Here is a 23,700-nt window from a genome sequence, read left to right on the forward strand (position 1 = left end):
CCTCCTTTGTTTAAATATTTTCAACTTTGGTCTTGTTAGTAAATATTTTCAACTTTATTCTCATAATTAATTAAATATTTAAAACTTTATTCTTGTGTAAATTTTGACTTTAATCTTGTAATTAATTTTTTTTTCTAAATGTGGCCCTCCTTCGTAGAATATACATATTTAATTCATTTTAAGTTTTACCAGCTACACACAAGATAGTGCATCTAAAAAAAAATGCATTTTCACTGAATTTGCAATTTTCACACTAATTGGACAATCGTTTGTTCAACTAAATTCATTTTAAACTAAGATTTAATGCAAGCAGAGAGAAAACGTTCCTATTTAAGCAGATTCATCAGACTTTTATTGTCAAACTGCACAATCTGCACTGTGAAGCTCAAACATCCACGAGATCAATAAACCAAACACATCCTTGACTGGAGGAGGAATTTTAAAATCCTACATTGAGCCACATAATGTTTACCATCTCTTTCTCTACCACTCTGTCCTGCACTACTAGATGTTTTCTCACCATTTAAAGGGTTTTTATTATTGTATGATCCATGTTTAGAAAGAAAATGTATGTATTTACATGTATTGTTTGAGTCATAAAGTGTAAAGGAAAACAAAAAAAATGTCTTGTCTTTATTTACAGTCGCATTTATGAAATATTACATGCCGAAATTTAACAAATGCATGTATTGCTTTAGAAAACACTGAATGAAAAACACAATGTCCAGTGTTGTCCCTTACAGCAGCAGGTCATGTACAGAGGAAACTGTTTAATGTTCACGTTGGTCCTTTAGGAGCTCAAGTATCAAACAAAGTGGTGTGGGTTGATAAAACAGTGTGTCAGCATCAAGAAGTAAACACATTCTAGTTTTTGGGTAAACAATTTTAACATTTCCTGAATCCAGTGCAGCCTGGAGCCCACACCTTTTAAGATATAAAAAGTCTTTGTTGAAAAGAAAAGGATTCACATCCTTTTTATAAGTTAAGTTGCCGCTTGACAGCTCGAAAGTCTCTCACATTTATAAAATAACTTTTCCTTTATGTCTGTGAGATGTCAGCGGTGAGAGCTTCACTTCTCCTCCTGTGAAGAAGAAGTTGCTGACTTCACCTCTCACTCGGTGGAACGGGCCCTGAGGCTCAGGTTAGAGGGTCAGGTTGTTGTGGAGTGATCTCCACGGGTTCCAGTTTATCGGAGAGGACACAAAGAATCTTGTCAAACTTCTCGTAGCGCTCCTGCCTGTCGGCCCCCGCCCCTGACTGACCCCAGAGCAGCCGCAGGGCGAACTCTGTGCGGAAAGCCTCCAGCATCTCAGGGACGGGCTCCCAGCCTCCTAGAGCCAGAAGAAAGACATCAGATCAATCCATGTACAGTATAAAAGTCGTTCTACTTTTGTACTTCCTGCTAAAAAATCTATGTTCACTACATTGGTGGAAATGAAACTAACTACAGTAAAGTTTTACTTTAGATACTTTAAGTACATTTTGATGCTGATACTTTTGTACTTGTACTTCAATAAGTTTTAAATGCAGGACTTTTTTTTTTTTGGTATTAGTACTTTTACTTAAGTAAGGGATCTGAATACTTCTACTGTAAGTATGATGCCTTAATCTGAATGACGTCCCTACAAAAATCTCAGGTTTTAGAAATGTATTTGCATATTTTTGCAAGATAATTTATGCAAAGTATAGTAGTCATTTTTAGGAAATTAATCCTTTTACTTTCTTATTTCTGTGAATAAAACTCGCCCACACTAGAGCAGAGCAGCTACCCTTATACAGTGATTTAGGGCTGTTTATGCAAATTATCAAATCCTATTAACTCACAAAGAGTTAACATTCATCATGTTAAAACAAGCGATTTTGCAGAAGAAAGTTTGGTGAATCTGACTTGGACCAGGTAAGAGATTGAGGATAAAAACACTAATGAGGCCTGTCCTCACAGTATACACAGTGTCAGTATACATAAGCATAGAATTAATAAGTTTACATAAATGTTGGTGACTGAAAAGTGTTATTTTCCCAGAATGAAGCAGAGAAAAGTCGACCTGCAACCAAACAGCAACACACACAGCCGATAATATTGTTCTAATTGTTATTGTTTATTGTATTTATTTATTTTTTGCACTACCTCAGACCTGAAGCTTGTTATCATAGTTGCAGTTTCTTTTTGCACAACTGTTTTTTATTATAAATATTTAACCTGTGGTTCTGTTAATTTTAACATGTTGCATTTTTCTTGTTAATAAAAATATTTCTGTTAAATTTGGGGGTCTTTGTTTTTATCCTTGTGGTATCGAAAATGGGTAAATGAGTATCGTATCGAGTTGAAAATTTTAGTATCGTGACAACCCTAGTGTGTACCTGTGAGCAGAGTGTGTGCGTGCTGCTGATAGTCCTTTGCATGCAGCGCAGCGTTGCGAGCTGATTGCAGGACATCGTAGAGAAGCTGACAGCCGCGCTCGCTGTCCTCCACCGGGTCCTCACCCTCCATCGCCATCAGCAGAGGAACCAGGTGTGGCACGGCTATGGGACCTTGGACAACAGAGTCTACAGAGAAACAGGTGAACATACAGTATAAGACTCAAAACAGCACATTCATCACTAATAAAAGGGCCACGGTGCTATTTATACAGCACTTGTTTTAACCTGTATGGACTAACAGGTGTTGAGCTTTTACTCAATTAAAGGAGAAGAGTGTCAAAGTATTTTTATGGGTCTTGTGGAGTAATGCTGCATAAAGCTTGTAAAAAATAAAGTTGTGTAAAGCCTTTTGGGCCGCCTTAAGGCTGATGAAGTGTCTAAAGTGAGGTCGGTTTCATGTGTGGCTTGTCTGTATTGGAGACAAAGAAACTGCAGCTCCTCTTAGTTCTGTAATTTAATTCTTTCTACAGTTCAACCCCCTGCATACCTGCACAGTAGCAATCCTTTATCTATCTATTTGGGGTTACAATTCCAATTTGTAATGGCAAATTCCAGACCTTTTGTCTGAAAGGTTGCATCTGCCAAATGAATGAAATGTAATGCATCTCTGTCTCAAACACCGTTACTCACCATCTCCCTCGTTCAGCATGTTCATGAAGGGTTTCAGTTTCTTCTCAAATAACACTGCAGTCTCTGTGTGGTTTCTCCTCAGCGCGCGCCACGTCATCTCCAGTCGCACTATCTGTAATGGAGCATGCACAACAGATTGTTTGGAAAACTTCTATCCACCTTCCTTTGTTCCTTTGCACAGAGCTAGCATATATTATAAAGGTGTGAATCACCAGAGGCCCCACGATACGATTTTATTAGGATACTTGAGTCACGATACAATATTATTGCGATTTTAAGCATTTTGCGATATGGTGAGTATTGCGATACAATATATTGGGATTTAACTGTTAAACTGCATTTTGTGTCCACAAAATAAAATTCAGTCAAGAATTGTTTTGTCAAAAGAGAGAAAATTCTCAGTCTTTTCATCTCACTTCTGTCTTTTTATTTCTCCACAATGAGAGTCAAACCCACAGACTGACCAAAAAGTATTCAGTCAAACTGAACTGAACTGATATCAAACATGTATGGATGACAACAACTGCAGCATTTTATCAAACTTCTCTCAACTTCAGTAGCTTCACTACTCTGATTTTTTGTTAATGAAACATTAAAAAAGCCTAACTTTGCAACTAACTTTGCAGTGTTATTTCAACAACTTCCTTACACGATATCCTGATGCACATGGTGCCTATAGATTCCTTAGATTGTCTCATTTCATATGATACCCTCTGAAAAAAAAAAGGCATATCATATATAATCATATAAATATTGATACTTGGCGGCCATAAATCAATATATTTCCAAGCAAAATATAGCAATACTATGCTGTATGAATTTTTCCCCCCACCTCTATTATATAAGTAATAATTTCACTACCTGAGGCATCTCCAGAGCCTTCATCACAGCTGAGAAGGAGTACAGGTTGTGGGTGTGGTCTTTCAGAGCCTGAGCCAATAAGATTAATTTATGTAAAACTGTTGCCCTCTGGCTCACAGTCCCTGTGCAGCCCAGGATGTCCACTGCAACTCCCAGTGCTATTAGATGATGTCTAAAAACAACAACAAAAAAAACATTAATGGATTAGAGGTGTGTGTCTGTGGATGGCTGAATAAGGCTGCAGATGGGCGACAGTTTTCTTACTTCCCACTAGTGGGATCAAGCAGCTTTCCAGACATCCCATAACAATAGAATTGAATGGATTGCGCCACTTACACGATTAAAAAATTGCATGTAAAAAAAAAAAAGAAATAAGCAGAAACATTCCTGTCCTCTGGATCATTGACAAAGCAACAGTTAACCAAAGACATTGTCTCCCTGTGCATCATCCACAGTGACAAGGACACTGATTCTGGAGAAAATATGCTGCTGTCAAATTAATTTTGTAATGCTTTCTGCACCGCAAACACTATTCCATTCACGTGCATTGTTTGGGGGTGATGTCAGCAAGATATGTGCATGGCTAGACATCACAAGAGATAAGTGAGCAGTTGTTTTTTTGTCTTATGTGCAACTCGACTTTTTAAATCTATCTCTGTCAGCTGCACGTACCTCTCTAATAAATCCTGTCGTAACTGGCGTCCATGTGGCAAAGTGACAAGTTCCAGCCCTGATTCAACTCCCATCATCCTCTTCTGCTCGTCAGTCACACCAACGATGCGCGCTACCTGCAGCACCACAACAATGATAGATCATGAGGTGTTACATCCTGTTCATTAATGAATATTATTCACACTACTTTCAGTTTGTGGGAATTTGGTTTGTTGAGTTCCTCAATTGTATTCACAAACAAAACAAACACAGAATAAAAAGCTGTTTATCATTGGTCATGATGATTGATGTGTTAACTGCAGCAATATGAACCATCCAGAATAGTGTAGTTTCCATCTATTATTTGCAGTTGATTTGAACATTTAATAGAATGTTTCACCTTTGTTTTGCTTAGTATTTATCAGCTGTGCAAACATGCAAAATAAAGCATATTGATTCTGAAGTTAGACGGCTGAGAACTACCTGGCAGTCAACAGTGAGCATGTGTAGAGCCGTGTTGTCAGCACTTGAGTGGACGAAGAGCTCTTTGAGAGCCAGCAGGATGCTGGGCTCCAGAGGTCTGTTGTTCTCCGGCAAGAGCAGCGACTCAAACTGATCCAACTGGAAACATGAGACCGACTCCACCTATGATGGAGTAAAAGACATGTTAAAACATTAGTGCTGAACCCTCTGTGCTGTCACATACTGTAGTTGTTAAAACTCCTGAGCCTGATATTTCTAAATAATAATAAAAAACATTTGAGCTCAGTGAGTATTATTAAGGAAATGAATGGAAAACAATGGCTGCTTGACATGACAGGAAAATAATAGTACAGCATGCATTTAAAAAATAGCAAAAATGTAAAGTATACATAGGTTGTTAAGGAGAAATATTGCAAAACACTGTAGTCCTTTACAATATTACACCACCTCCATATTTACATAGAACCAATGCAAATTGGTAAACCATAAAAAATAAAAAATTATCTTATTTATACAAACATGTGGCTTTTCAAAATGCCAGTCTTCCACATGATGTGCCGTCTTCTTCTGCGGCAGCAGCGGCAGCTGTGGTGATGCTTCGGTATTCTGTGCCTCCAGAAAACCGAAGGAAGTCTCTGTGAGGCGGGCGCGGCTCTGCCACTTCTCCTCTGCACGTAGTCGGTCAACATGACCTTTGTGTCCGGACTGTGGCACCTGAACAGTAAGAGGTCATGCTCAAAATCCATGTGGGGGATTTACAGACAGCCTGTGAGGACTTCCTTTGTCCTCCAAATAGCAAGAGAGATGACGATCAGCTGAACTGTGTGTGACTTTTGAGGCTTTCTTTACCTGGACGACCAGCTCATCATAGAAAGACGAGGGGTCAACGTCTCGATCTTTGGGTGGAGGAGGGACAGCGTTGCCGAAGACTGTAGAGATCCGGAGAGGTTTAGGAGGAGCTCTGGGGTGCAGCTGTCCATCTGAACCTCGCAAAGTTACACCACCACCTGCAGGGACGGAGGACGGAGGTATGCGTCTATGTCATTGTCAGTCTCTGCAGGACACGCTGCTACAGTACTTGAACTCTTGACCTATCAGCTCATTCAAAGACACAAGGTGAGTCCCAGAAAGGTTTCAGAGAAATAGTCAGAATTCAGTTACTAGGATGTTGTCACCACCCTCATGTGAGAGGTTTGGCCTTAACCTGTAAGTAGTCCTCTCAGAATTTCTGATGGTCTGCTGTTCAATTTAATTTTATGGAAAAACGCTTATAAACTTAATGAACAAAAATATCTGTTTTTTAGAAGTTTGTCTTATTTTACCTGTAATAAATCCAAAGTTTGGTTCTTTCCAAAAACTTCTAATAGGTACCTTTTTTTTTTTTAATTACAGACCATTAAAATGAAATGATACGGTGTAATTTCCCAACATCTTTCTTCTAACTTGTGTTAAAAATCTCTCTCCGCACTGCCAGGAATACAGTTATGGTGTAGAAATTGGTCCAAAAGTACTTTTAAGTTTTTATTGTAGAATGAAAACTCTCTTCAGGTTTCTAAAACACTCAAATTCACAGCAAAACAGGGAGAACGTGACCTCAGATGCTCTGTCATACATGATTCATATTTGCAATGCATTGTTGATGTGTCACTCTGAGCAAGTGTTACAACTTTGAAGCCCATGAAATCAGAGTGTGGTGCTGCGAGTTTTAGCAGGGTTTTTAAGTAAATAAGTCCATTTACATAAGCAGAAAAGTTCAAATACTTTCCCTTCTGTCTCTCCTTTCCAAACTGTCTCTCTATCTCTCTATCACTAAAGCATGAAAACGGCCAAAAAGTAGCTTTAAAATATCTTTTTATGATATCTTTGTAGTTCGCTCTTTCTCTCTGTCATCTTCTTGACAAGACAGCAACGCTTTGTTGTGTTTGGATGGAGATATCTTTAGGAATTACGCTTGAACCAAAACATAAAAGGCATTTGTCTCTGCAAACACACTTCATGTTGTGAAGGAATAACCCCCCTCTGTGTTGCTATCTACAGAAATCTTCCATTATGCATTCTGTTCTGGCATCAAGGTGGCAATTATTGCTCCTCAAACAGGCTATGGTTTCTGACAAATGAATATTAAACGGGCACATCGCTGTAATTGTAGCTGCATATTATGACAGAGCAGATGGTGCAGACGGAAATTTTGAGTTGTTTAATATTTATGTGCCGTTTCTTCTTTTCAATCTAAACCACAAAGAAAAGAATTCACTGTGTGTGCATGTCACCTGGAAATGTGGGGCGTGTGTGTCGTGGTCGGGGGCTGAGCAGGGGTTCGCTGCCTGTGCGAAACACTGGCGAGATGGGGGCGGGGCCCTTGTCCTCCGACTGAGCGCTCTGTGGAACACCTGGATGAAGAAGAGAGTTGAAAGATAAACACCATGTAAGTTGTCGTAGGACTCTGTTGTTCTAATGATTCAGATTTTTGCTCAGTTCTGGAAAAACAATATAGGCTGACCATGCAGGAAAAGGAGGCCGACCACAAATGTCCACTGGAATGTGTTTTGGGTGAGCAACAGCTCAGTCATGTCTCTGTCACAAGTCAAATGGACTGGAAGCATTCAGCCCAAAACCATTTGTGGATATTAATAATAATATTAATAATTTTGAAAGCAACGCTGCAGCTTATATGTAGTCACTCTTTTAACTTATATACACAGCATGTTCTCTTATCTTCATTTTGCATCTGTTTCCTGAAGAGTGCGCATTATTAGAAGGAAAACTACTTTTGCTGTATGTAAATATTGACAAAGAAAGCATGAAAAAGAAAATGCATGATTTAATATTCATTTTATGTAAACTGCCAGTAAATATGAGCTTTTTCCATATTAAACATACTTTTTAAAATTGGTCTTTTCTAAAACACATTTTTTTTGAGTCACTGAATTTTAGGTCCTAATTAAATGTAAGTTATAATAATTTTTATATATTTATAATGTAACTCAATAAATTAGAATATGATGGAAAAGTAAATTTCCAGTAGTTCAAGTCAAACAGCCCCAACCAAGTATTGAGTCATATAGATGGACATACTTTTCAGAGGCCAACATTTCCATATTAAACATACTTTTTAAAATTGGTCTTTTCTAAAACACATTTTTTTTGAGTCACTGAATTTTAGGTCCTAATTAAATGTAAGTTATAATAATTTTTATATATTTATAATGTAATCATTATAATTAGAAGAAATTAAATAAAGTACTCCTCCAAAGAATCGCCACCTCGTGGTGGAGGGGTTTGTGTGCTCCAGTGATCCTGGGAGCTGTGTTGTCGGGAGCAATAGCTCCTGGTAGGGTTTCCCATGGCAAAGTGGTCCCAGGGGAGGGGCCAGACTAAGAGCCATTCAAAAGACCTCTATGAAGCGGATCACGAGAGACCAGTGTACCTCGCCCGGCACGGGTAAACCGGGGCCCCCTCCTGGAGCCAGACCCGGGAGGGGAGCACGCAGGCGAGCGTCTGGTGGCCGGGTTTTTGTCCATGGGGCCCGGCCGGGCTCAGCCCGAAGAAGCGACGTGGATCCGCCGACCTGTGGGCCCACCCCCCGGAGAGTAGGGCATAGGGGTCGGGTACAGTGGGAGTCGGGCAGCAGGCGAAGGCGGGTACCTGGGCGTGCTGACCCCCGGCTCCAGCGGCTAGCTCTGGGGACGTGGAACGTCACCTCGCTGGCGGGGAAGGAGCCCGAGCTTGTGCGGGAGGTGGAGCGTTACCAGCTAGAAATAGTTGGGCTCACCTCCACACATAGCGTGGGCTCTGGAACCAAACTCCTGGAGAGAGGCTGGACTCTCTCCTTTTCCGGAGTTGCCCAGGGTGAGAGGCGCCGGGCGGGTGTGGGGATACCCACAAGCCCCCGGCTGAGCGCCGCTGTGTTGGAGTTCTCCCCGAGGAACGAGAGGGTCGTCTCCTTGCAGCTGCAAGTCGCGAGGAGAAGGTCTCTGACTGTTGTTTGTGCCTATGCACCGAACAGCAGTTCGGAGTACCCGGCCTTCTTGGAGTCTCTGGGTGGTGTCCTGGAAGGGGTACCGCCTGGAGACTCTGTAGTTCTTCTGGGAGACTTCAACGCTCACGTGGGCAACGATGACGGTACCTGGAGGGGGGTGATTGGGAGGAACAGCCTGCCCGATCTGAACCCGAGTGGTGTTTTGTTATTGGACTTCTGTGCTAGTCATGGATTGTCCATAACAAACACCATGTTCAAACATAGAGTTGCTCATAAGTGTACCTGGTACCAGAGCACTCTAGGCCAAAGATCGATGATCGATTTCATTATCGTATCGTCAGATCTGCAGCCGCATGTTCTGGACACTCGGGTGAAGAGAGGAGCAGAGCTGTCAACTGATCACCACCTGGTGGTGAGTTGGATCAGGTGGCGGGGGAGGATGCTGGACAGACCTGGCAAACCCAAACGTGTAGTGAGGGTGAACTGGGAACGTCTAGCGGAGGCCCCTGTCCGCAGGGTCTTCAACTCACACCTCTGGAAGAATTTCTCCAACATCCCGGGTGAGGTTGGGGACATGGAGTCCGAATGGGCCATGTTCAAAGCCTCAATTGTTGATGCGGCTGGTGGGAGCTGTGGCCTGAAGGCCGTCGGTGCTTGTCGTGGCGGCAACCCAAGAACCCGCTGGTGGACACCAGCAGTGAGGGAGGCCGTCAAGCTGAAGAAGGAGGCCTTTCGGTCTTGGCTGGCCGAGGGGTCTCTGGAATCAGCAGACAGGTACCGTTCGGCCAAAAGGGCTGCAGCTGCGGCAGTCACTGAAGCAAAAACTCGGGTATGGGAGGAATTCGGGGAGGCCATGGAGGAAGACTTTCGGTCGGCCTCAAAGAGGTTCTGGAAAACCGTCGGGCGTCTCAGGAAGGGAAAGCAGGGCTTGGCCCAAGCTGTGTTCAGCGGGGGCGGAGACCTGCTGACCCGACCTGTAGATGTCGTCGGACGGTGGAAAGAACACTTTGAGGAACTCCTTAATCCAGCCAACACGTCCTCTGTAGAGGAGGCAGAGTCTGAAGACTCAGGGGAAGACTCACCAGTAACCCTGGCAGAGGTCGCCGAGGTAGTCAAAAAGCTACCCGGCGGCAAGGCGCCAGGGTTGGATGAGATTCGCCCTGAGATGCTGAAGGCTCTGGACACTGTTGGGCTGTCATGGTTGACACGCCTCTTCAGTGTCGCGAGGAAGTTTGGGACAGTGCCAGTGGACTGGGGTGGTGGTTCCCATTTTCAAAAAGGGGGGACCGGAGGGTGTGTTCCAATTACCGTGGAATCACACTCCTCAGCCTCCCCGGAAAAGTCTACTCCAGGGTGCTGGAAAGGAGGCTCCGGCCGATTGTCGAACCTCGGATTCAGGAGGAACAATGCGGCTTCCGTCCTGGCCATGGAACAACGGACCAGCTCTTTACCCTTGCGAGACTTCTGGAGGGGGCATGGGAGTTTGCCCATCCAGTCTACATGTGTTTTGTGGACTTGGAGAAGGCCTACGACCGTGTCCCTCGGGGAGTCTTGTGGGGGGTACTGCGGGAATATGGGGCACCGGGCTCGTTGCTACGAGCTATCCGGTCCCTATATAACCAAAGTGAGAGCTGTGTCCGCATACTCGGCACAACGTCAAACACGTTCCCAGTGGGTGTTGGCCTCCGCCAGGGTTGCCCCTTGTCTCCGATTCTGTTTGTGGTTTTCATGGACAGGATCTCAAGGCGCAGCCGGGGGGAGGAAGGGATTCGGTTTGGTGACCTAAGAATTGCATCTCTGCTTTTTGCAGATGATGTGGTTCTTTTGGCTTCATCAAGCCGGGACCTCCAGCACTCGTTGGGGCGGTTTGCAGCCGAGTGCGAAGCAGTTGGGATGAGAGTTAGCACCTCCAAGTCTGAGGCCATGGTTCTCTGCCGGAAAACGGTGGACTGCCCCCTCTGGGTGGGGAGAGAGGTACTGCCTCAAGCGAAGGAGTTCAAGTATCTCGGGGTCTTGTTCACGAGTGAGGGTAGAACGGAGCGTGAGATGGACAGGCGGTTTGGTGCAGCGTCAGCAGTGATGCGGGCGTTGTACCGGACCGTCGTGGTGAAGAAGGAGCTGAGCCGGAAGGCAAAGCTCTCGATTTACCGGTCCATCTACGTTCCAACCCTCACCTATGGTCACGAACTTTGGGTAGTGACCGAAAGAGCAAGATCGCGGATACAAGCGGCTGACCCGGAACACGGTGGAGGGATTATATCTCTCTCCTGGCCTGGGAATGCCTCGGGGTCCCCCAGGAGGAGCTGGACGTTGTGGCTGGGGAGAGGTACGTCTGGAATGCCCTGCTTAGCCTGCTGCCCCCGCGACCCGGCCCCGGATAAGCGGAAGAAAATGGATGGATAAATAAATTAAGATGTGAAATGTTTCATTCTGTGTGTGATGATCTATATAATGTGGTATTTCCACTATTTAAATTTAATAACTGACATAAATAAACTTTTCTATGATATTCTAATTTATTGACATGTACCTGCATATAGACCGAATCACTTCCGGGTAGACAATTGTAAAAATGGAAAAATATAAAAAATAAATTTGTCATTTTCAGCTGTAACTTTTTAAAGTCATACAGTTAGACACAGTGGTCTGACGTATCTGATGTTTCTGCTATGCTTACTTTATGTTCTGTGCTGCTGTCTGATAAACCAAATCTAACGTTGCAAACAGAGACATCTCACTGCCAGTCAGATTACCTGCTAGTTTTGTGTGATGTCATTTTCTTTAATCTGGTTAATTGGGTTTCCAGCCTCAGTGAAAGTGATATTAGATTAAAAGCCTCAAACATGCATTTTATATGAATCAGATGAGATTATATCTGATTGGTCCTCGCATCCTGTTTGCTTTGTGCTGCTGAATTGAATTTACAGGATGCAGGTTGTTGTTGTTTCTTCACCCAGATGTTATTGTAATCATACATTGTGAATGGTTTTAAACATTTATAAGTGAATTTCAAGCTTAAGAGGTACGAGCTGCTCTGACAAATATAGCTCTTGTGTGTAAATATAGCCGATTGGAAGAGAAGAGCCCCACATGAGCTGCAAGCATGGCAGCACAGTGGCAGGTTTGACAGCGGATTGTCTCCGGTAGACGTGACAGAGCCGCATCCAGTGGACATTAGGGGTTATCGGTGACAGACACGTGTGTATGATGTACCAGTTCGTAGGTTGCTGTCAGATTGTGCAGACTGAAGTGAAGGCCTGCGTCCCACATTCTCCAAATTAGCAGGCTGACTTCCACTCCTACCACACATTAAATAAAGTTAATGAGAATACTTATGAGTATTTGTGTACATGTAGTATGTTTCAGCAGTATGCATGTGTATTCAGACTTCCTCCCACCTCAGCAGTGGATTGATGACCTGCAGCGTGTCTGCATGTGCAGAGCTGAAGCTGCGTCTTTTACTGGAGTCAGTCCGTTTGTCTCTCCCTGCACCTTTACTGCTGCTGGTCGTGGACTCGGCGTGTCGCTCGCTGATGACACGCAGAGGAAGGGTCCGCGTGATTGGGTGAAAGATCACAGCGCCTGAGGCCTGGGAGATGGGCCGACGCCCGCCCACATAGAATCGGATCAGAGCGGGAACATTGTCAAAGCGGTCCTCCTCAAACTGGAACAGCTCCCGAGAGTAGCCCTGTCACACAGATGGAGGCACACACATAATATAGCAGGCAGGGTCTTTAAAGGATTAGTCCAACAAAAATCATTTCAGTAACAGGTTGGCTCCCCCCAGAGACTGTGCTGCAATAAATCAGCTCAGATTTATTGCAGCTAACATTGAGTCAGAGAAGAGTTTTTAAAAACTTCAAAAAAGTCCATAAAATTTCTCAAACTGCTCTTGCAGCATAATCTAGTTATCCACGATTGAGCAATATTGCAACACAGAAATAGTGGATGTGTTGTATGTGTGTTGTGACTGTGAGTGTTTGGAACATACTGAACATAAAGAGCAATGGTGGAGAAGTCCATTACACTCAAGGTGGAGAAGTTTCAATGGATGTTTTAATATGGAATATTAAATGTTTTAATATGGAATTTTCCTTCCAACAGCTGCCAAGCTACAAACCTTTCAGACAAACCTACAGGAGGTGAGTGTTTGACAAACATACATTGATTTTTTTTTGGTTTGATGATATGCAAATAAAATATGTTTACAACATACTTTAATGTTTAATCATTTTGGTTGTGTGTTGTCCATTATTTAACTATAAATTTAGTATCGGAAATGTTTGAGTGCAGTTGCAGTGATATAAAACAGCATTATTGCTTCATGTATTATTTAAACAATTAATTTATTATGCCCCGCATTCCACACAGGGACACACACAACACAGACGCACCTTTTTGGGACGAAGGACCACTCGTATGATCTTAAAGTGCATGGGCCCGTCCTTCCAAAAGCAGCTCAAAACGTAGTCTCCAGGGGCCGAGGAGGAGTCTCGAACCAGGAAGTCTCCGTCCCTCTCAAACAGAGACTCTGCAGCCTGGAAACAAGTAAGCAAGACAAGTTGGTGAACAATATATACTTCAAGAAGGTAAAATTTGTTGCACATAAGTTTTAACTATGTAACTGTTACTGTAGCCAATTACCTTAGCTTACTATAAATACTGTATACAAGGGGAAACCGTTAGCCTGGCCCATCTAAAACTCTCTAATTAACACGTTTACCCATATAAAACTGTGTGTTTAAAAGGCTTAATGACATATTTCACATTAGATTTATTTTAGGAAATCTAAACAACATAATTGTGTATCAAAATTACTGATTTAATGAAAATAGATTCCATTGAAAAAAGATAAATGATCATACATTTGGACAGAGATGTACTAGTTGTTTCCCCGTTGACAGTCTTTATTCTAAGCTGTGTCAACCTAACTTAATATCTAATCGTACAAATGTAAGTAAATTATTTTAATACATTTACTTTTTTTAACTATATAACTCTGCACTGTACCTTTTACCTATTTATTTTTTGATATAACGTTTATTATATTTTAGCTTCTGTTTTTCTCTCTGATTTTAAAGGTTTTGTTCCAATTTAAATTCAAATGTCTTTTTTTTAATTTGTTTTTCTGCCCTCTGTAGTAATGCCTTTTATGGCTTGTGTAAAGCCCTTTGAATTGCCTTGTTGCTGAAACGTGCTATACAAATAAACTTGTCTTGGTATGATTCCTCTCACCTAAGTCTGTGCAAGATACCCAATAAGGGCATTACCCAACTAAAAGTCAATATAACTCCTAACAGAAAACAAAATAGTTCAAGACTAGAATGGTCCATGGAGCACCTCTCGGCTCAGCGCTCCGTGGTACCATGCATGGCTCGTTGGGTCCTCAGTGCTCAGCTTCAGCTCCTCCTCCAGCTCCTTCTTTAATGAGTCCATGTCTCTCCGACTACCGAACACCTACAACACACACAGCAGCAGTGTCTACAGTTACTCTTCATGTTTTCTGTGCTCCCATTTTGTATCTGTGTGAATGTACAAAGAAAAATATGTAGAAAAAAGAAGCAGCTATAGAGAGTTAGTGAGAGATGGAGTGACTGTGTGCTTAACCTCTTACCTTCAGCTGGCTGAGGTATGCGCTGACACTCCTCCTCTTGCTGAAAAACAACAGAGATGAGGTGATTTGGAGCTACTAAACTCAACCCCAGGGAGCCACAGATGACGCTGCCATGTTTTTCTTCTGAACATGAACAGTACGAGGATGGAAGGCCACTGCCAAGGTCTGGATCTGTCATTAACACCGCACTAAACTGAGGGACTTTTAATAGCCGGCCTCTTTTCCCCTCCTTCCTTCCTCCCTAAGCTTCCACCTTCCTGCCTCTGTAAACACAAGGCCGACAGATGAAGTGCTCAGAGAACTCACAGCAGGGCCCGACTAGATCACTCCCAGCCAGCTCGTGAATTATTACCCATTCTAGCACATCTACATCTATGCCTGCCTCTTGCTGTGCGTGAATATGAGTTAACAATGTGGAACAAATTGAGTGTTCAGGGATTGCTGGAGGGATGTGCATAAACAGTGGTGTGACGTTTACTTGTTTTTCCTGCTTTGACCCTGAATACAACTGTTAACATCCACTGAAGCGCGTACACACACACACACACACACACACACACACACACACACACACACACACACTTTGATATTTCTATTTATACTAATTTGCCAATTTATTGGATTCACATAGCAAAAACTAATTAAGTCAAATAAAAACAGTTCTGCTTCAATAAATTCGACTCTCCTAAAGGCTATATAGTGTTGGATCCATTAAAACTGTTTCAGAAAGGTGGTGATTTAACTTTCCGCTCATTTTGGAGGATTTACCTTGCTTCTAAATCATAAATAAAACAGAATGCACTCATTTGCTAATTCTTTTTGGCAAATATTCAATTAAAAACTGTACAAGGACACTATATTTTATGTTCAAATAGATACATCTTTGTTTTGTTAAGGTTTTTTTTTCCAAATATAGAGTCTGAATTCTGAGTTTAATGCATTTTACACAATGTCCCAACCTTTTTTGGAGTTGAGGTTGCAAATGAAACAACCTTAAACATGTTTGCTTAATTTACAAATCCATCCATGTTTATGCCCCGTTATCACACGGACTACACCCCCAGACTCCAAATCAAAAGCATCAAGATGTTTTTAAATAATTTGCATTTTAAATCATTTATATATTTATGCTTATCCTTTGCTGGTCAAATATACTTTCTGCAAGATTTAGAGCATTTTTCCAGGTTATCTGGATATCAACAATGGAGTACAACCAAACAAGCCGAAACAAAAATCAATGTTTCAGAAAAGTGTCTCTTTTACTACGAAATTATTATGAAATTGCAAACTTGACCTTTTATTTCCCCAACATAAATGTCTAATGTCTTCTGTTTCAAATCCCTCTCAATGCTACCAGGAATACTGAAATACTAAATTTTTCATCACATGAAATATAAAAATACAGAAATCTATCTAAAAAATGCCCACCACATGTAAGTTTTTATCTGCAGAATGTAAAGCCCCCAAGGTTGTTAAATCCTCCAAACTCCCTGAAAAAAAAAGATAAGAACATGAACTCAATGTCTGCTACAGCTCAGCCCAAGGTTGTGTCTTTAAATTGACTGTTTCGTCTAACTAAACTGTTTTTTTTTCTCTCTCTTGGGTTTTATGTAAAGTGAAAAGCACTCTATGAAGAAAAAGGATTAAAAATACATATATAATTAAATGCATTGCTTTAGACAAAGAGGTGTCTCCAATAGTTAGTCTACATTACCAACCTAAAAGGTTTGGATAAAATATTAAAAATGATTCAACACCGCCACATACTATGCAGGGGTGTCAAACTGATCCAGGAGATGTCGGTGTGGCTGCAGGTTTTACTTCCAACCAAGCAACAGCACACCTAATACAACAAATCAACTGTGTGAGCTCAGCTCAGGTGACTGAATTAGTCAGGTGTGCATCCTAAGTGGCCATAAACACTGAATTAACACATCAGTTTCAACAAAAAAAATCATAAAGTAGCATTTATTGAAGGTCTGTTGTGTCATACTGAATTACATATATTGAGCTACTTGTATTTTACTTGAGTATTTCCAATTTGTATTTTCAAACTTCTACTCCACTCCATTAGAGGCAAATATTTTACTTTCGACTCATTTAATCTTTTTAGTTACCTTTTAAAAATAAAATAATAATCAACAAATAAATTAAGATGTAATATCATATAGATTATATAGATTAAGATACAACATTAACGCATCAATAATGATAATCCAATAATACAAAATGCATTATTCTAAAATGTGCCATTCTGCATGAGGTTACTTTTACTTTTGGTATTATAAAGGAGTATCTTATCTTACTTTTAAGTAGGGCTGTATTTGGATGAAAATACTTTTGTAAATTAATTTGAATAAAAACTTGAATGCATGACTCTTACAGTGTTGCTGTAGATTATTTAGAGTACTTCTATACAAAAGTTTTTGCTACTTTTACTTAGGCACTTCTTCCACCACTGGGTACAAGTATAACATGGCAACTGCGGCATGCAATAAAATGACTCAAAACACAGATATCCAGATAAATCACAGCTTTATGACTCGTTATGAGGTAAGAAGAGTGTGTAACATCCTGTTGGAGGGGCGTTGGCCCAGTCTGCACAACAGAAACACCTGTGCAATGTGCTGCAGAGACACTATTGAGAAATGCAACCTGACACCACATATATCTGTTTCTGACACTTTAAAACAAAGTAGCTTCACTCGCCAACCTGTATTCATCTGTGTAATCTGGTTCCTCGACGACAATAGTTGTATTAATGATTCTGTAGTGTTTTACCTTTATTTGTCTTGGAACATTGTCTCCTAGTCAGGATTGTGCAACAGGTAGTTGACGTTACCTGCTACAGGTAACGTAAATTGGCAAGCAAGAAATAACCAATCTAAAGTCGACCTTTTTTGTTCTTAATAGGTAGATTTTGACAGTTTAATGTCGGACCGGGAAGCACAACACACTGAAAGTTAGATTAACTGTCAAACAAACGGTCAAAAACGTCTACCATCGAAGTCTCGCGTTAATTACCGTTAACTTAAAGCTAACCGTTTTTCAAAAAGCGGTCCTACCTGTCCGTCCTCCTCACAGCGGGTTCGTCGACATGTTTTTAGGGTTTGTGGTCCAAACTAACACCGCCAAACAACAGCTGAGAAGTTGTAATGTTCAAGCCGTCTCTCCGCCGGTCCCTCCCAGCCCCTTCTCCTCTTCCCCTCCTCCCTGCGCAGTTTCGGACGAGTTCACACAAGTTCTCCCGAGCTCTCCCTTCGCCCCCACCCCGCACCGCCCCAGGTCCCGGTGCTGAAACGCCGCTATCTGCCTGGCATTCCTCGGATACCGACACAAGCCGAGCTGGCTCATCACCTGGCTGCAGTCAGCATTTTATATGGTAGGTAGCTGTACAGACTGGTATGTGGCTGTAAATCCCACATATGGTACTGATTTAGTCTTTTAGAAGTGTGTCATGTGGATTTGACTAACTTTATACTGCACGAACTGAAATTTATTGCCCAGGGCCCAGGACAGAACTTGTTATTCCACGTCAGAAACACTAATTATTACCAATTAATTTTAAAATCCTCATGTTAACGACCTTTTCTAAATGTTTTCTACCCTTAACATAAGCTTAATGTCAGTGGTGCAAGTATCCAGATCCCTTACTTAAGTAAAAGTACTAATACCACACTGTGAAATCACTACAAGCAAAAGTCCTGCATTCAAAACTTACTTATTCTATCACTTTATCACTTTTATTGTAATGGTAAATTCTTTTATTTTCCTATTTTCGGATCATGCCCATAAATCTGCCATAACCACAAAATATAACATCACAAAAAAATCTTGGAAAAAATGTAAACAAAGGCCCTCATGATATGCCTGCCATAAATTGTTTCATCTGGTTTTATATGGAATTGGACCCTTAAACAGGCATCAAGAATACCTATATAGAAATAGACAGTGCTGGAGGTATTCAGATCCCTTACTTAAGTAAAAGTACAAATACCACACTGCATTCAAAACCTTACTTACAAAAAATACAAAAGTATCAGCATCAAAATACATTTAGTTATTTCACCTGGTTTCAAACGTGTCTCAGCCAATCACAGCGCAGGGCCAGAACTCTCTACTTCATTGAGGCGTTTGGTTTACAACATCTGCCTTTAACATTCAGCACTTTGTGACTGGTGAGCAGAGATGTGCCTGAACTTGACAGCCAGCCTCTATTTATGCACTTACAGTACTTGTCAGTTGAATAACTCAATTATGTATGAAAGGAAACAGCTTTTGCAAGGAAATTAAAGAGTATGTTCACCTAAATTACAAAAGAACAGTATTGTTCACTTCCCTCATATTATCTAGTCATGAAGATAATTTGGGTTTTAAGTGCATTGGGAAATAACATGATGATATTCAATGGTAACATCTGGAACAGGGCTGGGCTCCCTCTGTATTTACATTTCTTGTTGGAAAATGTAGGGGGTGGCCTGATCATGTTTTCTGCTTTTGATCACAGTTTGAGTGCTTAAATATTTTTTATAAAACATAATACAGGCTTCAGCACAAATTTGAAATGTTTTGCACCTTAGTTACTCTGCTTTAGGAAAATATAATTTCTACCACAGGCTTTTTATGTTTATATATAGTTTCTAGGCTTCTGGAAGACTTGTGTGCACACATCTGGTGAGGGAGTTTGGGGTCCTCCTAAAAAAAATGCAATTTCACATCATTTTGGACTGTTATGATTATCATACCATACAAAAAGTTGGAAAAGCTAGCAGATAATTAATACACAACACCCAAAAAGCTTTAAGACAAAACTTCCTAAAGAAGTCAACTGGGGACCAACTAGAACCATTCAATCTGGTTTGGTTAGTTTTGATGCTCTTCACATTTATTTTACATGCATTTGGCTTAGTTGTTTAAAACGGCTTTGTCTTTATAATGGAAGGAAAAACTGTTGTTCCTTATTGTATATCGTAGAGTCAACTGTTTTGATTATCAATTATTTGTGTGTGTCAAGCAGATTTTCCAACTATTTCCTTGTTCCAGCATTCAAGTTCTGAGAATTTCTCCTTTTCTTTATCCCATGCTGTTAAAGTAAACTACTATCTTTAGGTTTTGCTGTGCTGGTCAGACAAAAGACTGGAAGTGAAACATTGTTTCTGGAAAGACAAGTTGCTGTTCAGCTTTCATATGTAAATGTTCAGTTCTTTCACACCACAAACTCTATTCACTTTCATTTTATTGTGGTGGCAGCAGAAATCCAAGGTTTGGATATCCCCAAACCAGAGCACATAAGACCCAAGCTATCTGCATATTCTAATAGCAGTAGAGAGGGATTTGGCCCTTTAATGCTGAGAGTGGGCCTGCATTAAACCTTCTTCTTTGTAGAGGCCTTGACTTCAAGATTAACGACCTCCACACACACACACACACACACTGGCCTTTGTCACTTAGTCCTTGACCGCTCACTGGGGGGAAGTGTGACCAAAATATCAAAGTCCCAAGGTGTGTTGTTTGCTATGTTAGTCATCAAAAAGCAGCTGTTCTCCTGGTTGATGAACGTAAAGATCACGATGTTGTTTTATATAGAGAACAGTATTTAATTCATATTGTCTTTTCAGCATATTTATAGACAACTGAGTACACCTACTTCCCCTTACAATTGCTGACATTTTACGAGGCACTAGTTAATTATTAGCCAGACATGAACATGGAGAAAGTGGATCACACACACACAATTAGGCGCTTTCACACACACTAACACACCACCCGTTGGGGGTCATCTTACCTGCGTTTGCTGTCCTGACAGTGCTCCACCTCACTGATACTGTTGTCCTCATTTAGGGGGCGGAGCTGGCCACAGGAGGCAGAGAGGCGGTGTTTTTTATCAGCCCGCTGGAGGCGGGGCAGGACGCTCTGACGAAACAGATCCTTCCTTGGCTTCACCTGCAAGAGATGGTAAAAACCCAATACTAACTTTTAAAAAATAGCTAGAAATATCTATTGTGTTGTGAGGCTACATAGCAACTTAGTGGTCTCACCAGATCCATAGACGATCCCAGGGAGTATTTTCTGCTCACCCTGCGCTCAACACCTGAGAAGACAAAGACATTTTAAAAGAATAGTTTGCCAATTATAATTGTAATGCTGTCTTGCAGAATTAAAGAGAAAACGATTCTAACCACTTTTCCGTCTGTCCATTGAATATGTACCTAAAACAAAACACAATATAAAATTGGAATTAGTGAGCTTTAGAGGTTCTTGTAATTTTTCTCAATTATTATAGATTTTTCTTCTCGTTTCCAGTTATAAAGCTAATTTATGCTGTGACATCATTATTAATACTCTCTAGATTTTCACATTCAACTTCTATTAATTACACTAACCAGTAAACACCTAAAAAAAAGTAGTATAATGTTTTGACTTCAGAAACAAGTGTGTAAAAAGTGACACGTTATATATGAACGACTTCAACAGATACTGCTCTCTGCAAGTTGGAAAAAATGATTATAAGAGAACTATTTATTTCTATGCTTGATTCGTAACACAGAAAGACTTAAACACATGAACAACTTAAGAATGCTCATATCCAGGATAAGCATGTAAACAGAATCTTCTGTAAATAAAAAAAATAGCAAACAAAACTCACAGTCTGCACTTAAACCTTCCACATAAGTTGTATGATTCTATGAATCTGTTTGCATTATTAAGCACATTTTTTCCATTATCAATATAGCTGGTTATCAAACTTTTTAAGTTACCCGCAAAAATGTGTCTGTAACGCAGATTATGGAAAAGTATCAAATACGGAAACATGGTGTGAAATGTCTGGTTGGATTTATTTACTTGTTTACTTATTTTTATTATTTATTTATTTTTTACCAAAATGCTAAAATCAGCATGCTGACGTGCTAAGAATGGCAGTGTAAACCTGTTGATGTAAAGCATGTGTACCATGTACTTAATATTAATATAATATTTGCTAATTAGTGTACTTTTGACCTGATGAGCCAGAGGTCAGGGCAACGTCAAAATATTACAATTAGTAACCTGAACGTGTCAAATATCATGGAAAACCATCCATCGCACCATGCCACTAGCTGCTGCTAATATTGTCATATTGTCTAAAGTAATGAATCAAAATAAGGATTGATTTGAGACATCTGTGCCAAAACAGACACTGTACTAGCACTAGTATAGAAAGCATATGATACCTCTATATCTGTGTAATAATATTGCAAATATATGCAAAACCTCATGCAAAATAGAACTGACATTCAGTGCAATTAGTTGCATTCCACTGTTATGCTAGCCTGGCTAACACCAGACCAAATCTCATTTGAGATTAGGTCTGGACACCTGCCGTTCATTTCTCCGTAGAGGAGGTGTGGTTTACGATCCTCCGGAGCCGTTTATTGGGCGCTTAGAATGTCTATCAAATGCGTCTGTAGGTAGCTCTTAGCCAATCAGATCAGTTATACCAGATGACGTAGTAGAGCAACAGAAATGGATGTTTGTTGTGTGTGTGTCTGTGAGAGAGTGTTGTTTGCTGCTTTGCTCCTCCAGTTCTCGCTTTCTGCAAGATTATTTATTTTCACGCTTTATTCCCCCTCATGTCATTCTGCCACACACATCCACTGATTTTTTGGGCAACAAACAAGCTGCTGCGGGTCTCTCGGCGGCTCCGCTGTCCCCCGGCCCGGAGCCAGATCACCGGCGGTCTCACCGGCTCGGCGCAACGAGCCGCCGAGACCGCCGGTGCGGCGCTAATAGCCCCGCTACCGGTGATCTCACTACCAGCCGGGGGACAGCGGAGCCGCTGAGAGACCTTTCAACTTTCGCTCTAAACTATTTAAAACACCATCTACAGCTAAAGAGAGTTTCGCGTCTGCAGCAGCCATGTTGGATCCGGAAAGCTTCCAAGTGCCGAGTAGTACGCGTCATCGTCTCACCGTCCCTCCCCGCTCTGTGATTGGATCCCTAAAACAGGGCTAAGAAACTGCCGTGGTTTCCAGACCGCCTGGAGGTAGCAAGGCAGTCTGGGTATACCCAGGCTACTGTTATGCATTATATTAGACAAAACTCTTCGGCAACATCTTTTTAAGTTTTAGCTACATAGTTGTAGGGCCTGGCTGCGATAGAATACACTATGTTTACACTTGCCAAACTGATGTGCATGTGTGCATGCATGTTGCCAATGAGTATCACCAGAGGTCGGGTCCAGTGTCTGTCTGTGTCTTGAAAGTTGATTGAGGATTGTTTCTCTGTGTGTTGCATCCTCTATCCCTGCATCCTTCAGCTCTCCATCTGTTACACTCAGCAAACCCTGCAGAGACACAAAAACAGGGGAAGTGAAAAGGAAATAAAGTGAAATTGAGGGTTATGAAGATTGATGCACAGCACAACAGAAAGTAGAAATGTCAACAAGCACAAACAGATTAACATGTTCACATACCTCCAGACCATAATATTCTCTCTCCAGCGTCTTGGTGTACTGAGGCAGGCCGATCTGTCTCAGCCACCAGGCGATGGAGCGATTATTCATGTCTAAACAGCAGAAGCAGATGAGATACTCGTTACATACCAACACACATGCACACACACATGCTTGTACATGTTTTTTTCTGCACAAGTTTCTGAATAAAGTACTAATGAAAGAGTAGTCTGACATCAGCTTACTTTAAGAAAAGGAGACAGGCAGACACTCAAGCAGAGCTCTTGTGTTGTTTACTTTGCAGGAGCTTCAGTATGTAACACCTACCTGTTTGCAGGGTCCACTGAGGCACTTCTTATCACTTCTTTCTTTCTTCTTGTGATGTTTCTATCTCATAATACTTCTTTCTTTTCTTACTTCCCCTCTTTTATCCTTCCTTCTTTGCAGCTGCTGTTATGAGTTCTGAGTTGCAACCTCTGTCATTAAGCCTGTCTCTCACTTTCTCTTTGTGGTAACGGTGGAAGCCCGCTCCCCCTCAAACCTGGGTTTCTCAAAAAGCCAATCAGATCGTACAGTGGACACACAGTACCCCAGGGACGGCAGCAAATCACAGTGTAGGAATTAGCATGA

General features: G+C 41.3%; 1 protein-coding gene across 3 annotated transcripts; it reads right to left on the minus strand.

The window, feature by feature from the left end:
• Window positions 1–612: 612 nt before the first annotated feature.
• Window positions 613–23,540, minus strand: sh2d3a (SH2 domain containing 3A). Of its 3 annotated transcripts, XM_059333820.1 has the most exons (19): window positions 23,398–23,540; window positions 23,092–23,183; window positions 22,845–22,962; window positions 20,657–20,730; window positions 20,425–20,612; window positions 14,640–14,679; window positions 14,366–14,482; window positions 13,420–13,563; window positions 12,424–12,713; window positions 12,239–12,324; window positions 7,317–7,436; window positions 5,896–6,053; window positions 5,566–5,760; window positions 5,047–5,208; window positions 4,585–4,700; window positions 3,913–4,084; window positions 3,052–3,163; window positions 2,362–2,547; window positions 613–1,331 (listed from the first exon to the last, which is right to left on the minus strand). In XM_059333820.1, the coding sequence occupies exons 2-19, from the start codon at window positions 23,179–23,181 to the stop codon at window positions 1,138–1,140; spliced, it is 2,562 nt and encodes an 853-aa protein (XP_059189803.1). In that variant the 5' UTR covers window positions 23,182–23,183; window positions 23,398–23,540; the 3' UTR covers window positions 613–1,137. The 3 variants fall into 3 exon arrangements, with proteins under 3 accessions (XP_059189803.1, XP_059189795.1, XP_059189787.1); XM_059333812.1 differs by lacking the exons at window positions 20,425–20,612; window positions 20,657–20,730; window positions 22,845–22,962; window positions 23,092–23,183; window positions 23,398–23,540 and adding an exon at window positions 17,705–17,831; XM_059333804.1 differs by lacking the exons at window positions 20,425–20,612; window positions 20,657–20,730; window positions 22,845–22,962; window positions 23,092–23,183; window positions 23,398–23,540 and adding an exon at window positions 17,421–17,559.
• Between the last annotated feature and the right edge of the window lie 160 nt (window positions 23,541–23,700).

Source organism: Centropristis striata, chromosome 1 (assembly GCF_030273125.1).
Source record: "Centropristis striata isolate RG_2023a ecotype Rhode Island chromosome 1, C.striata_1.0, whole genome shotgun sequence".
NCBI lineage: Eukaryota > Metazoa > Chordata > Actinopteri > Perciformes > Serranidae > Centropristis > Centropristis striata.

Coding starts and splice junctions, on each gene's coding strand:
- sh2d3a (XM_059333820.1), bottom strand. CDS start 23,181: ATGAATAATCGCTCCATCGCCTGGTGGCTGAGACAGATCGGCCTGCCT. Junction 5,209..5,565: donor GGCATTTTGAAAAGCCACAT/GTTTGTATAAAT, acceptor ACTCCATCATAG/GTGGAGTCGGTCTCATGTTT. Junction 1,332..2,361: donor CGCACACACTCTGCTCACAG/GTACACACTAGG, acceptor TTCTGGCTCTAG/GAGGCTGGGAGCCCGTCCCT.